This window comes from Harpia harpyja, chromosome 6, assembly GCF_026419915.1.
Source record: "Harpia harpyja isolate bHarHar1 chromosome 6, bHarHar1 primary haplotype, whole genome shotgun sequence".
Taxonomy (NCBI): Eukaryota; Metazoa; Chordata; class Aves; order Accipitriformes; family Accipitridae; genus Harpia; species Harpia harpyja.
In genome coordinates, this window is record NC_068945.1 from 18,200,091 (window position 1) to 18,217,479 (window position 17,389).

The 17,389-nt window shown below is 38.1% G+C and overlaps 1 protein-coding gene across 3 annotated transcripts in view; it reads right to left on the reverse strand.

Moving 5' to 3' along the window:
- Window positions 1–3,667: 3,667 nt before the first annotated feature.
- IPO8 (importin 8) overlaps window positions 3,668–17,389 on the reverse strand; it is a 47,098-nt gene continuing 33,376 nt past the window's right edge. For all 3 annotated transcript variants that reach the window (XM_052791028.1, XM_052791029.1, XM_052791030.1), the window contains 5 exons: window positions 15,751–15,971; window positions 9,770–9,975; window positions 8,055–8,294; window positions 7,261–7,377; window positions 3,668–6,554 (listed from right to left, as the gene is read on the reverse strand). In XM_052791028.1, the coding sequence (XP_052646988.1) occupies window positions 6,457–6,554; window positions 7,261–7,377; window positions 8,055–8,294; window positions 9,770–9,975; window positions 15,751–15,971 (882 nt within the window). In that variant the 3' untranslated portion in view covers window positions 3,668–6,456. The remainder of the gene's footprint in view (window positions 6,555–7,260; window positions 7,378–8,054; window positions 8,295–9,769; window positions 9,976–15,750; window positions 15,972–17,389) is intronic.

Below are 17,389 nucleotides of genomic sequence, written 5' to 3' on the forward strand. Positions count from 1 at the left end.
CACTGCTACACAAATGCACATATTAACTCTGGATAACACACACATTTGTTTAAAATTAATTCTGGGGTGTTCTTGCAAATAAGTTTTATGGCTGTATGAAGAAAGGCTATAAAATGAGATTGGGCTCCTTGGTAGGTGGCACGTTACATTTTTTTAAGAAATATTATTCCTCCCATATAAATGCACAACAGATGTAACATTCAACCTAAGCAGTAAGATTTATTACTACTTTTTAAAGCAAATTCAGCACAGCTTAAGAGAACACTGTACAGAATTCTTTAAGCTAGGAAGAAGTTCTTCTGGTCATCAATGCATGTTTTGCATTTGTCAATTCTGCCCTCAAAGACAATCCACAGTTTAGTATTTTAGGCTTCTTACAAAGGTGATGATCCTGCAATTCAATCTCCTAACAAAGCACATAGTGGTCTCCCTCTAGTCACTGCAGGCATGGGCTCATATCTTTGCTTTTAGTATCAAAACAAATCTGCATGGCTGCTTTGGTCTCTTTCTGAGCCCCAAAACATTCCAGGTGATTTACATTAAGCGTACTACCAACAGCACATACAATCAAAAGCAATTTTCACACATTGTTTGGCAATGAAAAAGAAATTACAGCTGTGATTAAAGAATATAAGTCTCTCTTATATTCACTGCTTTACCTCATGCACTTTTGTATAAATATTTATTGTTTCATATTTTCTTCAGAGGCCATAGTTCTTCTGTTTTCTAAAAATAACCTGCTTATGCATAGCCTTCTCTTTTCAAAGCACCGTTCTTCTTTCTTTCGTTAAGTTAATTTCCAAGATCTCTGTGCATGGAAATTAGTGAAAGAGGGATATGTGCAACTTTACTAACAAACACGTTAAAAATATCTAAAAATGAGGAACAATTCTTGGATAAACACCTTCAATGGTAAACAGTCCTGTGAAAAATCAATAGGCCTCCATGCCATGTAGTAATTTTGTATTTTGCGTAAGGGCAGGAAACCTAAAAATTAAAACATATCTGAACATAATATTAAAATCTCATTTCAAGAAAACATTCATTTTTGTTGCTCAACAGCTTCAACTGTCAAGTAATTTTTTAGTTTTTGCATTTCACTTCATCTAACATAAACCTGGATGGTCCAGCAGGCAGCCCCTGACCACCACTCTCCATTCACCTCGGGTGAATCCTGCAGCTGACACTGTTGTATTCACACTGGAGAAATCAATGAATATGAAAGTTCATCTCCTACCCCACCATGCACATAGCCAAGCACTTAAAATTGTCAACCTCTATACAGCCTATAAAGAGAGAATCTGTGCATTAATATACGGCTTTCACCACATTGTTCTGATATGGACAACTACCAGGTTGTGATCAAAATTGCTCTCTGATCCCAAGTTCAAAGCATCGCACCAAATTTGGGGCTGCTGAAGCACATTCTCTTCCTGGAGAAATGCATGGGACAAAGTTCTTGGACGCACCTCTAGAAGATCCAGGCAACATCGGGAACACTGCAGATCTGAGATCCTATCATATGTGTTACCTCATCATTTAAATGGATGCTTTCCCAATTCATCACAATTACATAGGCCTGCAGATTCTCTCTGAACTGCTCTTCCCCAAAACTCTTTAGTCAGGGAGTGGTTCATCAGTTAGCACCCTAGACATGGAGCACTTTAGGTAGCCCTTTAGTAGGAGGTATGCTGACAATCTTTAAGAAAGGCTGTAATCCCACCGAGTGTCTCCCATTGGTGACTGCACATCAGCCAGGACAAGGGGTTCCCAGACTTTTTAAAGGGATGCATCTGTTTTCTGCCAGAGAAAAATCACACCAAGTCTTTACCTCTCATTAATGGCTGTCAGATTCAGGGTACTGATATCCATACAGATGTTGCATATTCTATTTGAAAAGTATCTGAGTGCATTTGCAGTGAGTATTAGGATTAGATCCACAGGCCAGGGAAGTTTCTACCCGTCTAGTGCACAAAAGCACTGCTTTAGTTCTCTTTCATTTTACACTGGTTTGGTTTGGTTGGTTTTACAGAAGTAGTAGCAGTGGAAGAGGTGTCAAAAGCAAGCAACTTGACCTGTTCACATATCCTCTTTACAATATGGCTTTATGCTAAGTCTTTCTGGTATCTGGCATAGTGTCTGGCTTTCTTTAACACAGTGGGAACATCCATCTCTACTGTATCCCATCCGTTTGGGGTAAGATTTGACATCCGAGAGAAAAGAGTGCTATTTTCACTCATAAGATCAAGAAGTTGATAGCCATGCCTGCTGTATGCTTTGCTGTGATGAAGGAAATATGATTCTCTGTCCACCTGCAAAGATACAGAGTCTCTTGGACTTGAAGAATGTCCTCAATCGGAGACAGAGATCCTTGAGGAAGTGACCACCAGACTGTCAAACATTATCAAAAGATTGACTAGGGCATATCTCAGAACTAGGACTGGATACTCCATTACATAGTGCATTTTTGCCTATCCTTTGAGCAAATTTCAGTTCAAGGCGTAGGGATTTCAAAGTACCCATATTAAGAAGTAAATCACAGAAAGGCTCATCAAACTGCAGGCACAAGTAAGGGGTTTTTGTAGTTCTGCATATGTCAAATGAGAGATGTTGTTCTATAGGTAGAAATGCAATGGATAGGTTGCATTGCTTCAAGAACAACAGGATTTTTAAAAAAATTCTTCAAGCTTTACCTTTTCAGGTATTTTGAATATCGCCTGAAATACCTGATAACATAGTGGTTGGCAAATGGAAGTAAAGGAGGGAAGAAAAAATGCTGAAAAGTATTCTGGAAACAAAAGACAGTTAATCATTCATGTTGTCTACAATTCCTCTGGCTCACAAAAGTCTCAAGACATACTCTTGCTTCATAGTAAAAAAAAAAAAAAAAAAAAAAAATATTCCTCTACTGTCCTACCTTCTCTCCTCTACAATGTACAATGGAATCCAGAGTCACAAACTGCCTGGACTTCACAGGCAAAGGGCATGTCCTGAAGCAGTTCATTTCATGTCACCCTGACACCCCACAGGCAGCCTTTCCCCCCAAAGCAAAGAACCTCACAATATCATTTTGTGTAACATTCTTTACATATTTTGACTTACACTCCCAAAGCACATTTATTTCAATCAGACTGTGCATATGTGGGTTTTGGGGGATTGCTGGGGTTTTTTTAGCTTTTTCCTTAGCTTGATATTCTGCACTCTTCCTGGAGCTAGTCATTTTGATTCAAGATTTTGCTTCATAATGAAAGCAAACCAAGTACTTCCAACTTTGAAAGAGAGAGCAAAAAGAAGCAGTCAAAACATGTGGTGAGTCTTATTTTCCTTTAAAGAGTGACAAACCAGCATATTCAATTCAATACCCAGGATCAGTTAATTTTATCTGAAAAAGAAGCTTATCATGTAAGTTAACATTTGCTATGATTATAACCTACATAATGCTTATTTCCTGTGTAAAGCCCCCATAGTGCCCATACAAGTCACCTTCACACTTTAGGAACATGGGCATGGGGCAACATAGGTCACTGGTTATCAGCCTTTGCTTTACTTTACAATACATTCATGATTCTCCCTACTTCCAATGGCAAATACATCATGCTTTGTTGGCCGATGCTAGTATCTGATATTCTATCATTACCTTGGCTTCAAAGTGAGACAGTAATGCACATTTGTGTTACTCTCCCTTTAATGTAGTACAAAGCTGGACACAGCTCAGAAAGAAATCCCTAAAATCCATTACCTATTTATGATCATGTACAAACAGATATTTATCATGTTAAAAGAGAACCATATGCTAAAGTGGAGGCTAGAGCCCAATAAATCTTTTTGGATGCAAACCCTTTTCAAAAAAAGGAATAAAATAATTAACATTTGCTTTTGCCAATAGAAACATTTGCTCATGAATCTCCTGGGAAGGGAAGGGCATTTAACCTTTTTACATGCCATCCCCTCAGACATCTCTGACCCCCACTGCAAAATAGACAACAAAGATTCCTGACTCCACACTGCTGATTAAACCCCTTGTAAGAAACATCTGGATGAAATTTTCTTGGCAGTTGATTTCAAAAGAATACAACAAGCAGAACTAGGGAGCAGCCATAGTTCAGCTGAGTGACACACAGATGATGCTATGCAAAAGCAGATTTTTCCTTGAACACATTAACTCCTAAATATTAGCTTGTGACTGTGCTAGCAACCTCATTAGCAGAAAAAAAAAATCCTTCTTCTACTCTGCATGCCAGTGCAGAGAAGGCAAATGGGCTTTTAAAGAAACCCAACTCAACAATCTCATTTTTTTAAATAAAATAATAAAGGGCTTAAGCGGTTTACGTGCCTAATACTTCACTTGTCAGGTAAGAGAGAAGCTGTCCATGTCCTTAACTTCCAAAAACCATTTCTTAAATTTGTGAAGGATTTCAAAACTTCTACGGTTTCTGAGAAACTCACTAACAAACTGGATGTAATGCCTTCCTACTGTCTCAGTCAATACACCCCCAGGACTAAATTAGCAAAAGTGACCCAAAATTTTCATGGCCTGATGTTCAAAATAAAGGATGCCCCGGTCCTCTGCTGCTTGAGCTTAAAGAGCCTGTCCAATGCAGCTCAATGTATTGTTCCCTTTTGGAAATACAGACCCTGGAATTCTCAGTTTTCCATATGTACAACAGACCTAAAAGTGAGAAATTTTCACTGTTGCTATTAAGTGAGTAGCAGCAGTGTAAAACCTACATGAACCAGCCCAACTTTACTCTGCAGCTGCTGGGGGGGGGGGGGGGGGAGGGTGGGGAAGAAGCAGCATCAGAGAACGGCACCAGAGAGAGTCTGACACAAGAGTGCAGGAAAAAGGAAAGCAGCAGGGAACCTTCTGCCCCACAGCTGCCAGGCTGAGAAAATTCCAGGGGATGGGGCAAGGAACAGGCAAAGACACTTTGGCCTTTTCCAGAAGCCAGGGTGTAGAGCGCTTCAGATGTATCAGACTGAATTATAATTACTCTGACATATAAAAAATGAAAGCTTCAGCACAGTGTAGGGCCAGCAATCCATAATTCGCTACAGTCATTGAAAATTTGATGGGGGATGGGAAAGGCTTCGACTTTTCAGTTGGGGCACTGCTCTAAAGAAATACATTATCGGTATGTGCTTAAAAGTGCTTCGTAAATATTTTTTAAGTCATAAAGAAATTAACACATAGAGACAAAATCTGGTCTAAACATTTTATCTCCAATCCAAACGTCACATTGTAAAGCACCCCTACTTATTTTGGCCACACCACTGCGATCCAAATAGATCTAAAGGAGGGGCACCTATTCAAATTAGTACTGCTATCAGTTTATCACTAAATAAACATATTTACAGACACCTTGTTATATGTGTTTCAGTTTATGAGAAACCAGTCTTCGAAATTTAGGAAAAAATCTGGCAGATAATGAAATTTCAGCATGGGACAAGAACAGCCAAATGGAATGCAGACCAGAAATTCAATCACAAAAGTGTAGGAGTAAGAAGAAATAAGTTTGGAGCTGTTTTTTTTCTATTAAGATAAATAAAATATTGTAAATATTTTGTACCACATTATTCAGTACTACCACTGGAATGGTAATGAATGAATAAAACCAGAAAAGACATTTATAGAATCCCAAGTAAAATCCAATATTCATCAAAAATAGTGGAAATAAAAAGTTGTCATGTAGAACATCTACATGCGAGGGCCACACCACTTGTCCAGGCAAGAGGTAATATCAGTGTGGATTTAGGGTAGCCACCTGCCATGCGTGCCATCATAACTCAAGCGAGTTGATTTCATGGCTAGGAGAAATAATTTAATACTACTGCATCAAGGGAAAATCTGCAATTTAGTTAAGACCCTTTGATGTAACCAGTGTATGCTTTACAACTCCAACAGACACCTCCCTCTACACATTTGGTCTGCACCAAATAGGGAAGATGAGATAATATTCTCAATCCAGCAATGTGTACGCAACCAACGAACAATTAAACCAAGTAGTAAAAAGCAGGTGACTGGAAAACATGGAACCAAGGCTTACAGTGTATCAAGAAATGTCCTTACACTTAAAAAATTATAATGCACTCCAAAATCCATTTGTTCAGGCAATCCATGTACAACAGAAGGCACTGTTATCCATATGAATCTATCAATTCTGCACAGCAAAAACCTGAGAAGTGCAACTCAATTAGATGCAGCCTGGCCCCTCCCAGTCATTCAGGTTCCTTGAGGACAAATGTTTCCTTTCAGTCCATCAAATTATAAAAACACCACAAGAATTTGTACATTACAGTAGCTGGTTAGAAAGAGCATTCTGGTGGGGGAAGCACACTGCTATTTTCCAGAAAACCTTCAGCAGCATTAAATCACCCTCCCCTATCACTCAGAAGTCACGATGATTTCAAGAAAATGTAATGATGAGACCCTTCCCATTGACCTTTGTAGTTGATCCTTCAGTTGCCACCAGGAGTACTTCCAACAAAGTTAAATGCTGTGATCAGTCCTTTGTCGTCAAATGTGTAGCCACTTTGTTGTTCTATTGACTTAGTCTCTAGAATTCAAAGAAGGGAAAGGATATGAAAAATAGTCTATAGAGAACGTCTTTGCCAGAGACAATACAGCTCAGCTAAGAATGCGAAGTTGTGGAAAAAACTCTCGGTTGAGTCAAAATTTCATTCCCTACGTGCAGTGACAGTAATAAATTACACTCAGATTTTCTCTAAATGCATAAACGCACACACCTCTACAACAGAGCTGAGAAATTAATCTTTTACAGAATCGGTCTGTGTTACACTATTCTGTGTGCTTTTTCATTAAATCTGAATTTATTTTCCACAATGCAAGCATCCTAAACATCTAAAACCTTACACTGACTGTGAAGACAATGTTAGCAGTTAAAAAGTTATTACAAAACTGTTAAACACATAATAATCTATAGTAACCTTCATCAAATGCCTGGCTGACAGCTAGATATTGCCTTAATTTGCTCTTCATTTCAAATGTCAGATTGTGCAAAACTAGTTCGTACCCTGTTCAAACAGCAGCACACGTCAATGAGAAGGCAATTAATTAGAAGCAACAGTAATCTCTCTGAATAACACACACTTCCAGGCAAGGGATAATATAAGCATAATATCCTACTCATGCTTCTTAGGAAATCTTAATTAGCATGGAGATTTAGTCTCTCTGCTGTTACACATTAGATGCAGTTCCAACATCCCTGCAACACATAAAATGGCCCCAGAGAAGCGACCCACCTGCAGCATTTCGCCGGTGTTCTGCTAATGTATAAATTTCCTGCAGCTGTTTCTTCTGATCCTCACTCAACGGTGCTGTCAGTGAATGGTACCAGGCTGCATCTCGGCTCTGCACCGCTGTCAGAACAGGAATGGATGAAAAGTGACTATCAGGTTACACTGCAAGTTAATTTCAGAAGAACAAAATGAAACACACGAAATCCCTGGTTGGTTTTAAAACAATTTGCACTGCAAAACAGGGTCAGTATTCCTGTCAGTTTTCTTAGTACAGAATCACCACTGTAAGAGAGGCAATCCATTTTGGGGAACTTAATTACATCCTCTGTTTTCTGAAACAGAAAGTTAACCGTGTGGCGTTATTCATGGACAATGATGAAGTGAATCTTCTAATTTAAAACTCATATCAGAACTAAAAGCAACAGGATTAGTCAAACAGGAAAGGGAGAAAATAATTTCCCCATTATGATTTTAAAATCTAAAAAGTGACAAATACTTCTATATATAAAAGTCCCTCTAGTGACCGAGTACCACTTATTTAGGCTGTGATTGAAAAGTTCTGAAAGAGAACAAAAAGAAAATTAATCTCAGGCTGTATTTGCTACTAATTGTTTTCTGCAGTATTTATAAGGCAAAAATTCTTAGGACTAACATTAGAAAGCAAGATCACATTTTCTAGTTTCAGTAATCTAAATTATTACTTCTAACAAAGACAAGGTTTTCACCTGGTGATGATCATAAACATCTCTAAACTATTTCATCATGTTATATCATTCTGCCAAATAGCCAACATATACCTAAAAGTGCTTGTGTAAAAAACTGGTATTCATCAACACCATTTTCAAGGTCAAGAGGTGTGCTGAACCCTTCAAGAGCAGTCTCTTCCAATGCATCTTCATCCCAGTCATCATCATCATCATCATCTTCATCCTCCTCCTCTCCACCTCCTCTACCACCACCTCCTCCTCCTCCGCCATGGTTCTCTTGCATCGCCTGGCTCACTTCATTTGTCTCCTCCTCATCACTCGGTATCTCTTCTGCAAAAGCATTGATGTGTTTTGTAAAACAAAGTTTAAAAAGTATAAGGAAACAATGACTTATGAATGAAGAACAATTAATAAATCTAGGTTTTGGCTGGAAAGGGGACCCTCTGTTAACACCCTTCCCCCAAAATCTTAGAAGAACTGGAAAAATGAAGCTGTTAAAATGTTTCCTACATTAAAGATCAGTTAAATTTTTGTTTCTAAGCACACCTGGGGAATGTGAAACTGCCACCTTTTTTCTTCTTTCATTTATGCAGTCATTGTGCAACTATAGGATCCAAAAATTTTGAAGAAATGTGTCTTTGTCAAAGTGTTCCATCAGTGTGCTTTTTAAATTACAAACAAATAGAGACTTGCATAGACTTCACATATTGACACAAAACAAAGAGAAAACCAGATGTAGACCAAATGTCTGCCTGCTATTCTTCAGAGTGCTCCTTTATTTGAACAAACTTAAAATAGCATCTTTCACTTAGCTTTACCTTTCATTCTGCTTATGAAACAACTGTTACATCCTGAATTAAATGCAACTCCAACATGCAATTCTAAACACTGCTATTTCTTACTTAAGGAAAAATATTTCTGACTTACGATCAAGATAAAAAAAAATCCCCCTCCAATTCCAAACCTTCTGCTTTTCCTGTGTTAATGGTTTAGAAAGAATAAAGATGACTATATCTGCAACAAGCAGGGTCTGAATCACAGGACAGAGATTTGAAAATTACTGTGCTGCTTCTATGCTGTACTCCTATGCATTGAGAAGAATTCTGTAATTCCATTACAGAACAATCATGTGTGAAATTTGAGTGGATTACATAATCTGCTTACATCCAATCTAATTTTCAGACCTCAAACCATCTATCTCCTGTTCCAAGTCAAATACAGCCACACATATCTGCCTGCAACTCTGTGTAAAATTCACTCCCCACTATTCTCTCCACAAGGTGTTCTTTGATGTTTTTTCTCTTCCGGCAGACACAGCTGTAAGAGGTCTGTCTACTCCAGGAACCTCAGCTGTCTCAAACCCTACTTTGCAAATCACTTTCCATTTGGACAAAGAAGACTTGCTAGGATTTCCTTAAAAGTTCAGCCAAACAGGTCTTTCAAATAGTTGGGTACTAGGAACAGCTTCTTTCCAGGAATCAAGAATATAACCAGTGCAGTCCTGGCAAACTCCTGCTGCCTATGTGAGAAGACAGAGCACATTCGCAATCCAGAAGAGCGGACTTGCAAGTTTTATTGTTACTCTTAAACCAATACTACCCTTTCACAAAGTGTTAGCTGTTATACATTGAAACATTTTGACTACATTTTGGGAGGAAAAATCAATTCCTAAGATGATCTTTCAAGCACCCAGTAAGCCGAGCTATTTTCAGCCGACTAATGAGTCTTAAAAATGAACTGCAATTTCTTACCCCCTTTAAATTAAATCCAGACAAAATCCACAATGTGAAAAGGGGAGATTTTACCATTATCTTCTGCAACGTGTTTTTCATCTTTAGCATGATCCTCATGTTCTGTGAGTTCTCTTGAAGCGCAAACTTGTTTTAAGCCCAGGAAGAGGAGGAGGATTGAAGGGACAATCTGGGCAGCCACAGCATCCACTGCAGGCGGTCGGTTCTGCAATTCCATTAGGATGCTCAGTCCTATTATACACATCTTTCTGTCATGGAGTCTGAAACAACACACACTTATTAGACAAAAAACAGATTTTCACTGTAAGGATATGTAGACGGCATTAAAGTCCTGGTGCTTGACATGACAGAATACAGTGTCACAGAGACTACATTCAAAGTCTATGTTCAAAGCTCCTAAACACATTATTTCCTTTGTTCTGAATGCAAGTTCCCCACTGGAAAGTCCTTCTCCAATAACAATTAAATACCTTTCAAGCACTGGTCAAATTCCTGGAACAACTGTTTCTGATTACCAAATACAAAGTTTGTAATGCTAAATAAATACTGTTTAATAACTATGTAGAATATCTTGTCTTTAATAAAGCATTTGATACAGATTATCATCATTAAATATGATGGAAAATGAATTTGCCTTGGCTTCGATAGCAGTACTGTAGCAGGGACTAAAATAAGCAAAAAGACTATCAGTGAAGAGTAATCATAAGCAGGAATGCACTGAATTGCAGGGTGCATTTATTCAATGCCACAGGGCTAGCTGTATTTAAACATGTTTATTAAGAGTCCATCAGAATGGCTGTATTATACATTCAATTTCCGACACTAACTTGAGACACATTGCCAACTCCAGTGAGAGCAGGGAAATAATTCCACCATATCAAGAATAACTGGCAGTACACTCAAACAGGGAACCTCCAAATAAATAGACCTCCAGTAAAACAAACAAACTATAGATAATTGAAGGGAAAGAAAATAATGAAATTAGTAGCAGAAAGCTTTTTACATGACCATAGCCAGGAAACTAGGTAAGAGCCTACGCTCTTAAAAGTAAGAATTGATTTTCTCTTCCAGAAATAGAAGTTATTTGCAAACAAAACAGGGAAAAAATCTCTAACTGCCTCTGCAGATACTCTTTGGTTCTCCTTTACTGGAAACACTGGTAGAATTCAGCTCTTCTCTATCATTATGGTATTTTACTATTAAGGGCTTGAGAGGAGCTTGTTTTGTTTGAACTATTCAATTTGATGCTGACAGCTTCTGTGCAAGCCTACAGAAACCAAGCAAACTTCCAGAGCTGGCAGAAAATGGCCATCCTCCAGACCCTCAGTAGATACTTCCAATACTGAATCAGTTTTACTTTGGAATGAAGAGGATACAAGTTGAGAGAGAAGAAACCAATAAGATGTGCACAGACTGCAATAAAGCTTACAGGGGAAGAGCCAGCTCAATCCACCACTTCAAAAATTGCTGTAGAAATACAATTTTAAAAGTGCTTACAATTTCATTACCAAAGATCCCATATAACATGCTACTGAACTATAATATTCTTTAAGTAATACAAGTGATCATGTATTACAGCTTTCTGAACTTTACATGTGCTTAAACAAGGCTGGGGATCTGGAGGGATTGCATTACACCTCCCACGTTGTTAGTCCTGTTAGGGCTTAGTGAGGTGATTCCATTCTCAGAGTAGTTGACAACAACAATAAATTATGTATGACCATGGGTAACATTATGATCACAGAAGACCTTCCAAGAAAAACAAAGTCAACTAGCATATCAAATGACATACTTTGTCATGTTGGGTTTGGCTGCTCCATTACATGTTGAAAAATGTTCCAAAATGCAAGTAGGTGAAGAGCGTCCTTCCATCACTGGTAACTGCAATACTTTCTTTTCAGAAGGAATGGGGCACAAAAGAGGCCACACAAATCAACCAAGGAAACTGAGTCAGGGGAACGGGGTCTACTTTCACAAAAAAAAATTAAACCCCTTACGCCTATCAGTTTATCCATGTTGAAAACAAGCTCATCGCCATTTGCTCTCATTCCAACGCTGTGAAGACCAAAATCCAAGCTAAAGATGATGCTACTGATGAATGAAGCATAGTTTTTTGGGGAGCGTTGTCCTTACTGCAAGTGCAAAAGGAAACAACTTTCTCTACCTCCTCTCTCTGCCAGCAGCGTCATCCAAGTTTGACCAAAGCTCTGTAATCTATGCAAAAGATTTCTATCCTGCATCTTGATACTCGGAAGACATGAAGTTTCTTCAAGCCCCAAATGTATAATGAAGCAATTTCAGTGTACATGTGCCAGAGTAGTTAATGACACTTGGCACTACCTTTTATAATACATTTGAAAAAGCTACCATTACGCAATGCCAACTGCAAAATGAAACACAGTAAAATGTAAAAAAATCTTAGTAATTAGTGGCTTAGCTTCACACTAAATTATGTTTTCTGGACAGCAAACAAAAGTGCAAGAATCAAGCATTGCTGTTTAAAAGGGAGTCATCATTAGGAAGCAGCCCAAATGGCCAAAAAATACAGCATATTTGTCATGCTCCATTTTCAAGCTTCTAACCAGAGAAGTTGTAAGAATGGACACATGTCTTCAGAATATGTGTGTTATTAGAAGGCCCAGCAGGAGAGCAGAAATCCAGGCATTAAGCCATCTTTAGTGAACCTGAGCCAGAAAGAGACTTGTTTCTTCCACCTGCCAGCAGAGACAAACAGCAGGATAAGCATCTGCCTTGCCTGAAGTTCAGCATTCCACTATGCCACAGCTGTATCAAGTACCCACAGGACTGGACAAGCAAAACAGAGTTTTATGTCATTTACATATTTTTGTAATGGCAAAGGATGGTTTCAGGACTATTCCTTTGCTAGCAAAAGGCTCATTATTTCAGCACCCTTCCGTCTGCACAAGGGAACCTGGATACGATTCTCCTCAGTGATTTGTGCTTCGAGATCCGTACTTATTTGCTCAGCAACACACAATAGTCCTCCCTAACAATCACGAACTCTGCTTGCTCCCTCACTGGTATACGAAGCCTGAAGTGCTAAACATACAACACATGGCAGTGCAATGCACAACTCCTAGGTAAGTCTATTTTTAACAAGCTGCGTGTGGTCTTTATAATCTGCAGGACCTTTTCTTGCTAATACACTTCTTTCCAATATAGGACAAAAAGATCTAAGAATCTTTTGTATTTTAAACCAAGCTGAAAGCATTTCAAAAGGAAATCACTAAGCCTTTCCTTTACTGGTCTGCTGTGCTCCTTTATGTGAGGATCAAGTTGCTTTCTATTACATCAATCCAGTTCCTGGACAAACTGCAAATAATTAGCCATTTCCTTCTAGTTGCAAAGTTGGAACTAACCCTGTTTTCCTATGGAAGACTGGGATTTTATATACACCTCTGAGAAAACTAGGATTTCTGACTATTTAAACTCCTATCAAATAAATCCCCCTATTCAGCTTCTAAAAAAATAAAACCACTTATTGAGGTTTTTTTGAAGCAAGTTAGATTTTCCTTTCACCCTAATTTCCACAGAAGAATTTTTAGATGAGAGTAAGCCTAAGTCATGCAGAAGTCTCACCCAAATTTCAGCTGCCAGGGAAAAGGTGGAAAACAATAAGGAACAAATGTTTCTACAAATAGCTTTTTGGTTTGAAGTTATTGTAGAAAACATTTAGAAATAAATAAATATAATATACTGTGGAACATGGGCATTATGGGCACACATCCACAAATACGTAATATCCACAATGACATGCCTGATTTATGCACAGTCTTACAATGAGTTCTGAGCTCTCCTTGCCTGGATCATTTTTAATATTTCAAATTTCTAATCAGTTTTAAATAGTTTCCATATTTTTAATAACATGGAAGAACAGTTAACTTATCTTACCGTAACTGCTTTTCCCCTCCAAGATGTATTATTCCCATGGATTCCATCGCATGCGTTCACAAGTGCTGCTCAAGAAATACTGCATTCTTTTGGCAAAAACCGTTGGCTCCAGCCTGAGACCATGCAGACATGCATAACCCTACTGCTGGCAGAGCAGGATCTATGAGTACTAAGACTTCACAGGAGCAGAATGACAGAGATTTACATGCACAAAGCATCTTGAAGAGCTACAGTTACCAGTAAGTCACAGGTTTCCTGCATGGCTGACAAAGAAATGGCAGTAAGATTCACCTGGTCCTTCACACCTGGAGGTGGATCTATTTTGATCTTCTCCAGTTTGTCTAGGATCTGTGAGTGTTCCAACTGATTTGAATTTAAGCCTAAAACTGCCTCTTGCTGGAAAGCAATCAAAGTGTAAACCAAAACAGCAGTGAATGATGGCTGGTGAGAAAAAGGACTATAGAAATCAGGGTGCCCACTGCTGTCTTCACTGACAAAGACATGAAGTCTGCAGGGGTGGACCCAAGGAAGGGTTTCAAGACAGACAGATTTTGTTTGCATTTCTGTCTTTTGTTGTTCAGTTAGGCCTCTGAATATCTGGCTGCTGTTCCGATGATGACCCTTAGTACCTCTACTAAAACAAAATGTCTTCTAAAAACTTTCATTCTCATCCCACTAAACTGTGTACTTAGGACAGAGGAGGGAAGAAAACAATTTTTGCCATGTACATTTGGTATGGGTTTTAAAAATACTACAAAGGACATGCTGAGAGCAAAATATACCAGTTGTTCATTGATTGATTGGAAGTCACTATTTTATTACAGTTATGAAAAAGGTAATGCAGTGCTGTAATGCACCACAAAGTTCTAATTTAAAGATGGACTCTGAGGCAATAATGCAGCTATACCAAGATGGCATATAATTCTGTTCAGGAAAGGTTAACTCAAATAAGAATTGGTATGGAGAAAAGCTATTTGGATGACTGGGGAGTGGAGAAACCATCTTGTAAGAAGCCCCATAGAGACTTATTTAGAACTGGAAAGACAAGACTCTACCAGTAAAAAACAGGTAGGAAAAGAATGACAGCCTAAAATAAGGTATGCATCCATGGGTCAGGTGCTGCCTGTCTCAGCCCATGCTCATTCATGGCATGACTCCTAACACGCTGGCACTTCACTTAGTCTGTTGGCATAGACTATGCACAGAGAAGACATGTTCTAAGCCTATCCATACACAGGTAGTCAGAAGTGAGCCCCCAATGACAAAACATAACTCAAAGCAGGAAGGTGAGAGGTAGCTGTTAACTACATCTGACTGTCTGCTTTGCCCTTAAGTGGATTTGAATCTCACAGTCAGACACCACATCTCAGCTGAGCGGCTGAAGCACTAACTGTCAAGCACTGGACTTCACATCCACCCAGCAACAAGCGCATGCTTAGCTATGTGATGACAGGCTTTGTCCACCTTCATTTACTTTACAAATGTTCAGCTCCTGCCCAAGTGCATGCTCCTGCAGTGTACACACATGTTCAAGGGAGGTCAGAACGAAGTTTAAATTCAGGAGTACGCTAAACAGTCACTACTTCAATGGCATAACGATAAATATGCAAGCTGATCATGAACAACTTGCAGGCATTAAAATCAGAGTGTGGGATTCATTGGACACAATAATGTTTTTTTAACATTAAATGGAGCAGTTCAAAATACTTTATAAAATACAGAACAGAAAATACATATACAGTGTTTCAGAAAAAAAGTTAACATCTCACTGAAATCCTGTTGGTCAGCTCTGAATATTACCCTTAATGCATGCTAAACCATCTCTTGGAGAAGCAGATAGTTTGTGATTAAGGAACTTAAAAGAATTCTGAAATATGATATGCATTGTACCATTGTATCCTCACAACACAGAAAATTCAGCACGTAGCTCAACAGACCTGGAAAAGTTACATGGACATAGGTCACCTTTACTGGCATCGCAGCAATTAGACCTGGTGTGGATTACTGTTATTTAGACTAACCAAGGAATGAGAACTCTTTCATCAACATGACTAGGGATACAAACAGAAGTGAACAAAAAAATCAAAACCATGGACTTTTAAAAGAAAAAAGACAATACTTGCCCAAGAAAACAGTCTGTGTCATTCATCCACTGGTTTATGAACTGTGCAGTAATGGGCTCAGGATTGTGTGGAAATCTGATGTTCTCTAAAGTGTGCAGAAGTAGGTCAGGATTGTAGTAGAGTGCAGCTATGGCAACCTGAAGACACATGGTACGAAGCTCACTTGTTTTAACTCCTCTAGTTAATCGCTCCAGAACAGCCTCCACAAAGAGTGGAATACACTGGGCATATAAATATAAGGGAGAAGAAGAGGAAAAAAAAAAAACAAACCAGCATTATACATGTTGCCAGATTATATGAAAGTTTAAAAAACTTTTATCAGAATTGATCTCCAGAGTTAACTGAAGTCCAGGTATAACGTAGGAAAGCATTCTATTCAATTCCTAGTATAAAAGCATTTTAAGCCTCTGATTACATGCTTATAAATCTTCCCCAAAACAGCTATTCTCTGAGCTAAAAATTGCCAATGTTATTCTCAGCACAGACAAGAATATTTGGGGCCGTTTGGTGGAATTTGTTCTAGTGTGTATAAAAGGTTTAGAAAAGAACTCAAAGACATTCTTATCTTTGCATAAAGATATCCAGCAATTTCAAAACTAACAGGCATTAAAAATGAAATTACCTAAACCTGCAAGAAAAAGAAGTTTTTCCTAATAAATGTAAAGTGATGTTAAATTTCCTCTAAAAGTTTGAAATGGGTGAGTTTATTCAGATAAAAGTAAGAATGCGCAAATTTCTACACAATTAAATAAACATCTACAAATATTTCAGTGGGCAGGTTTATGCTTTATAATAATCTGTGAAGCATTACAAATGTTTTAGTTTATGAGTTTCAGTTCAGTGTGCAAACATTTTAATTCACAGAGTTGTGGAGTGCAATTAAGCCTTCCACCACATACTTATATCAATGCAAATGCATACAATTCACTTTAATCCCTTCCAGATCTTTTAAAGATAAAATCTTTCAGGGAACATTTTTATCTTCAATGACTTCACATTCACATTAGTAAAGTTATATTGGTTTCAGTGAAATTAACTGAAAATTTATCACTGAAGTCCATGCATTGTACTGTTGCAACATCAAATAAGATATGTTAAAGTAATTTAGGCTGGAGCGTTATGTAAAACATGAGAACAGAATTTAGCCCTTCGTAGGAAAAAGACTACTATCTAAGATCGTGTTCTAAGAAACTCAGGAAAATTGTGTTTATGTTTTTCCCAGCAATCACAATCCAGCCACACTAAAAATTCTTCATTTCCAAATGCACTGAGTAATTAGAAATATTTAAAAGGACCAAGTTCACATTGTTTGAAACAACTTCAGTAGTTGGATATGTATAGGTTAACCTCTCAGCCACGATAGTTTTAACAATGTGTGTTCTGCATCAAAAGGGAAATCCTATTAGGAGAAAGCAAAAAAAGACAATCCTGCACATCATACTATATCCTTCTCATTAAGCCTATATTCATTTTCCAGTCATGCCCTCTAATCTCAAAAAAAAAAAAAAAAAAGAAAAGAAAAAAAAGAAAAGAAAAAACCCCAACATTACAAACTCTCCGGAGCTCATTTACTTCTTTCTGTATTTCTCCCCATTCCTACACTTTACATTTTCCTCAAATTGTCTAATTCCAACTGGTT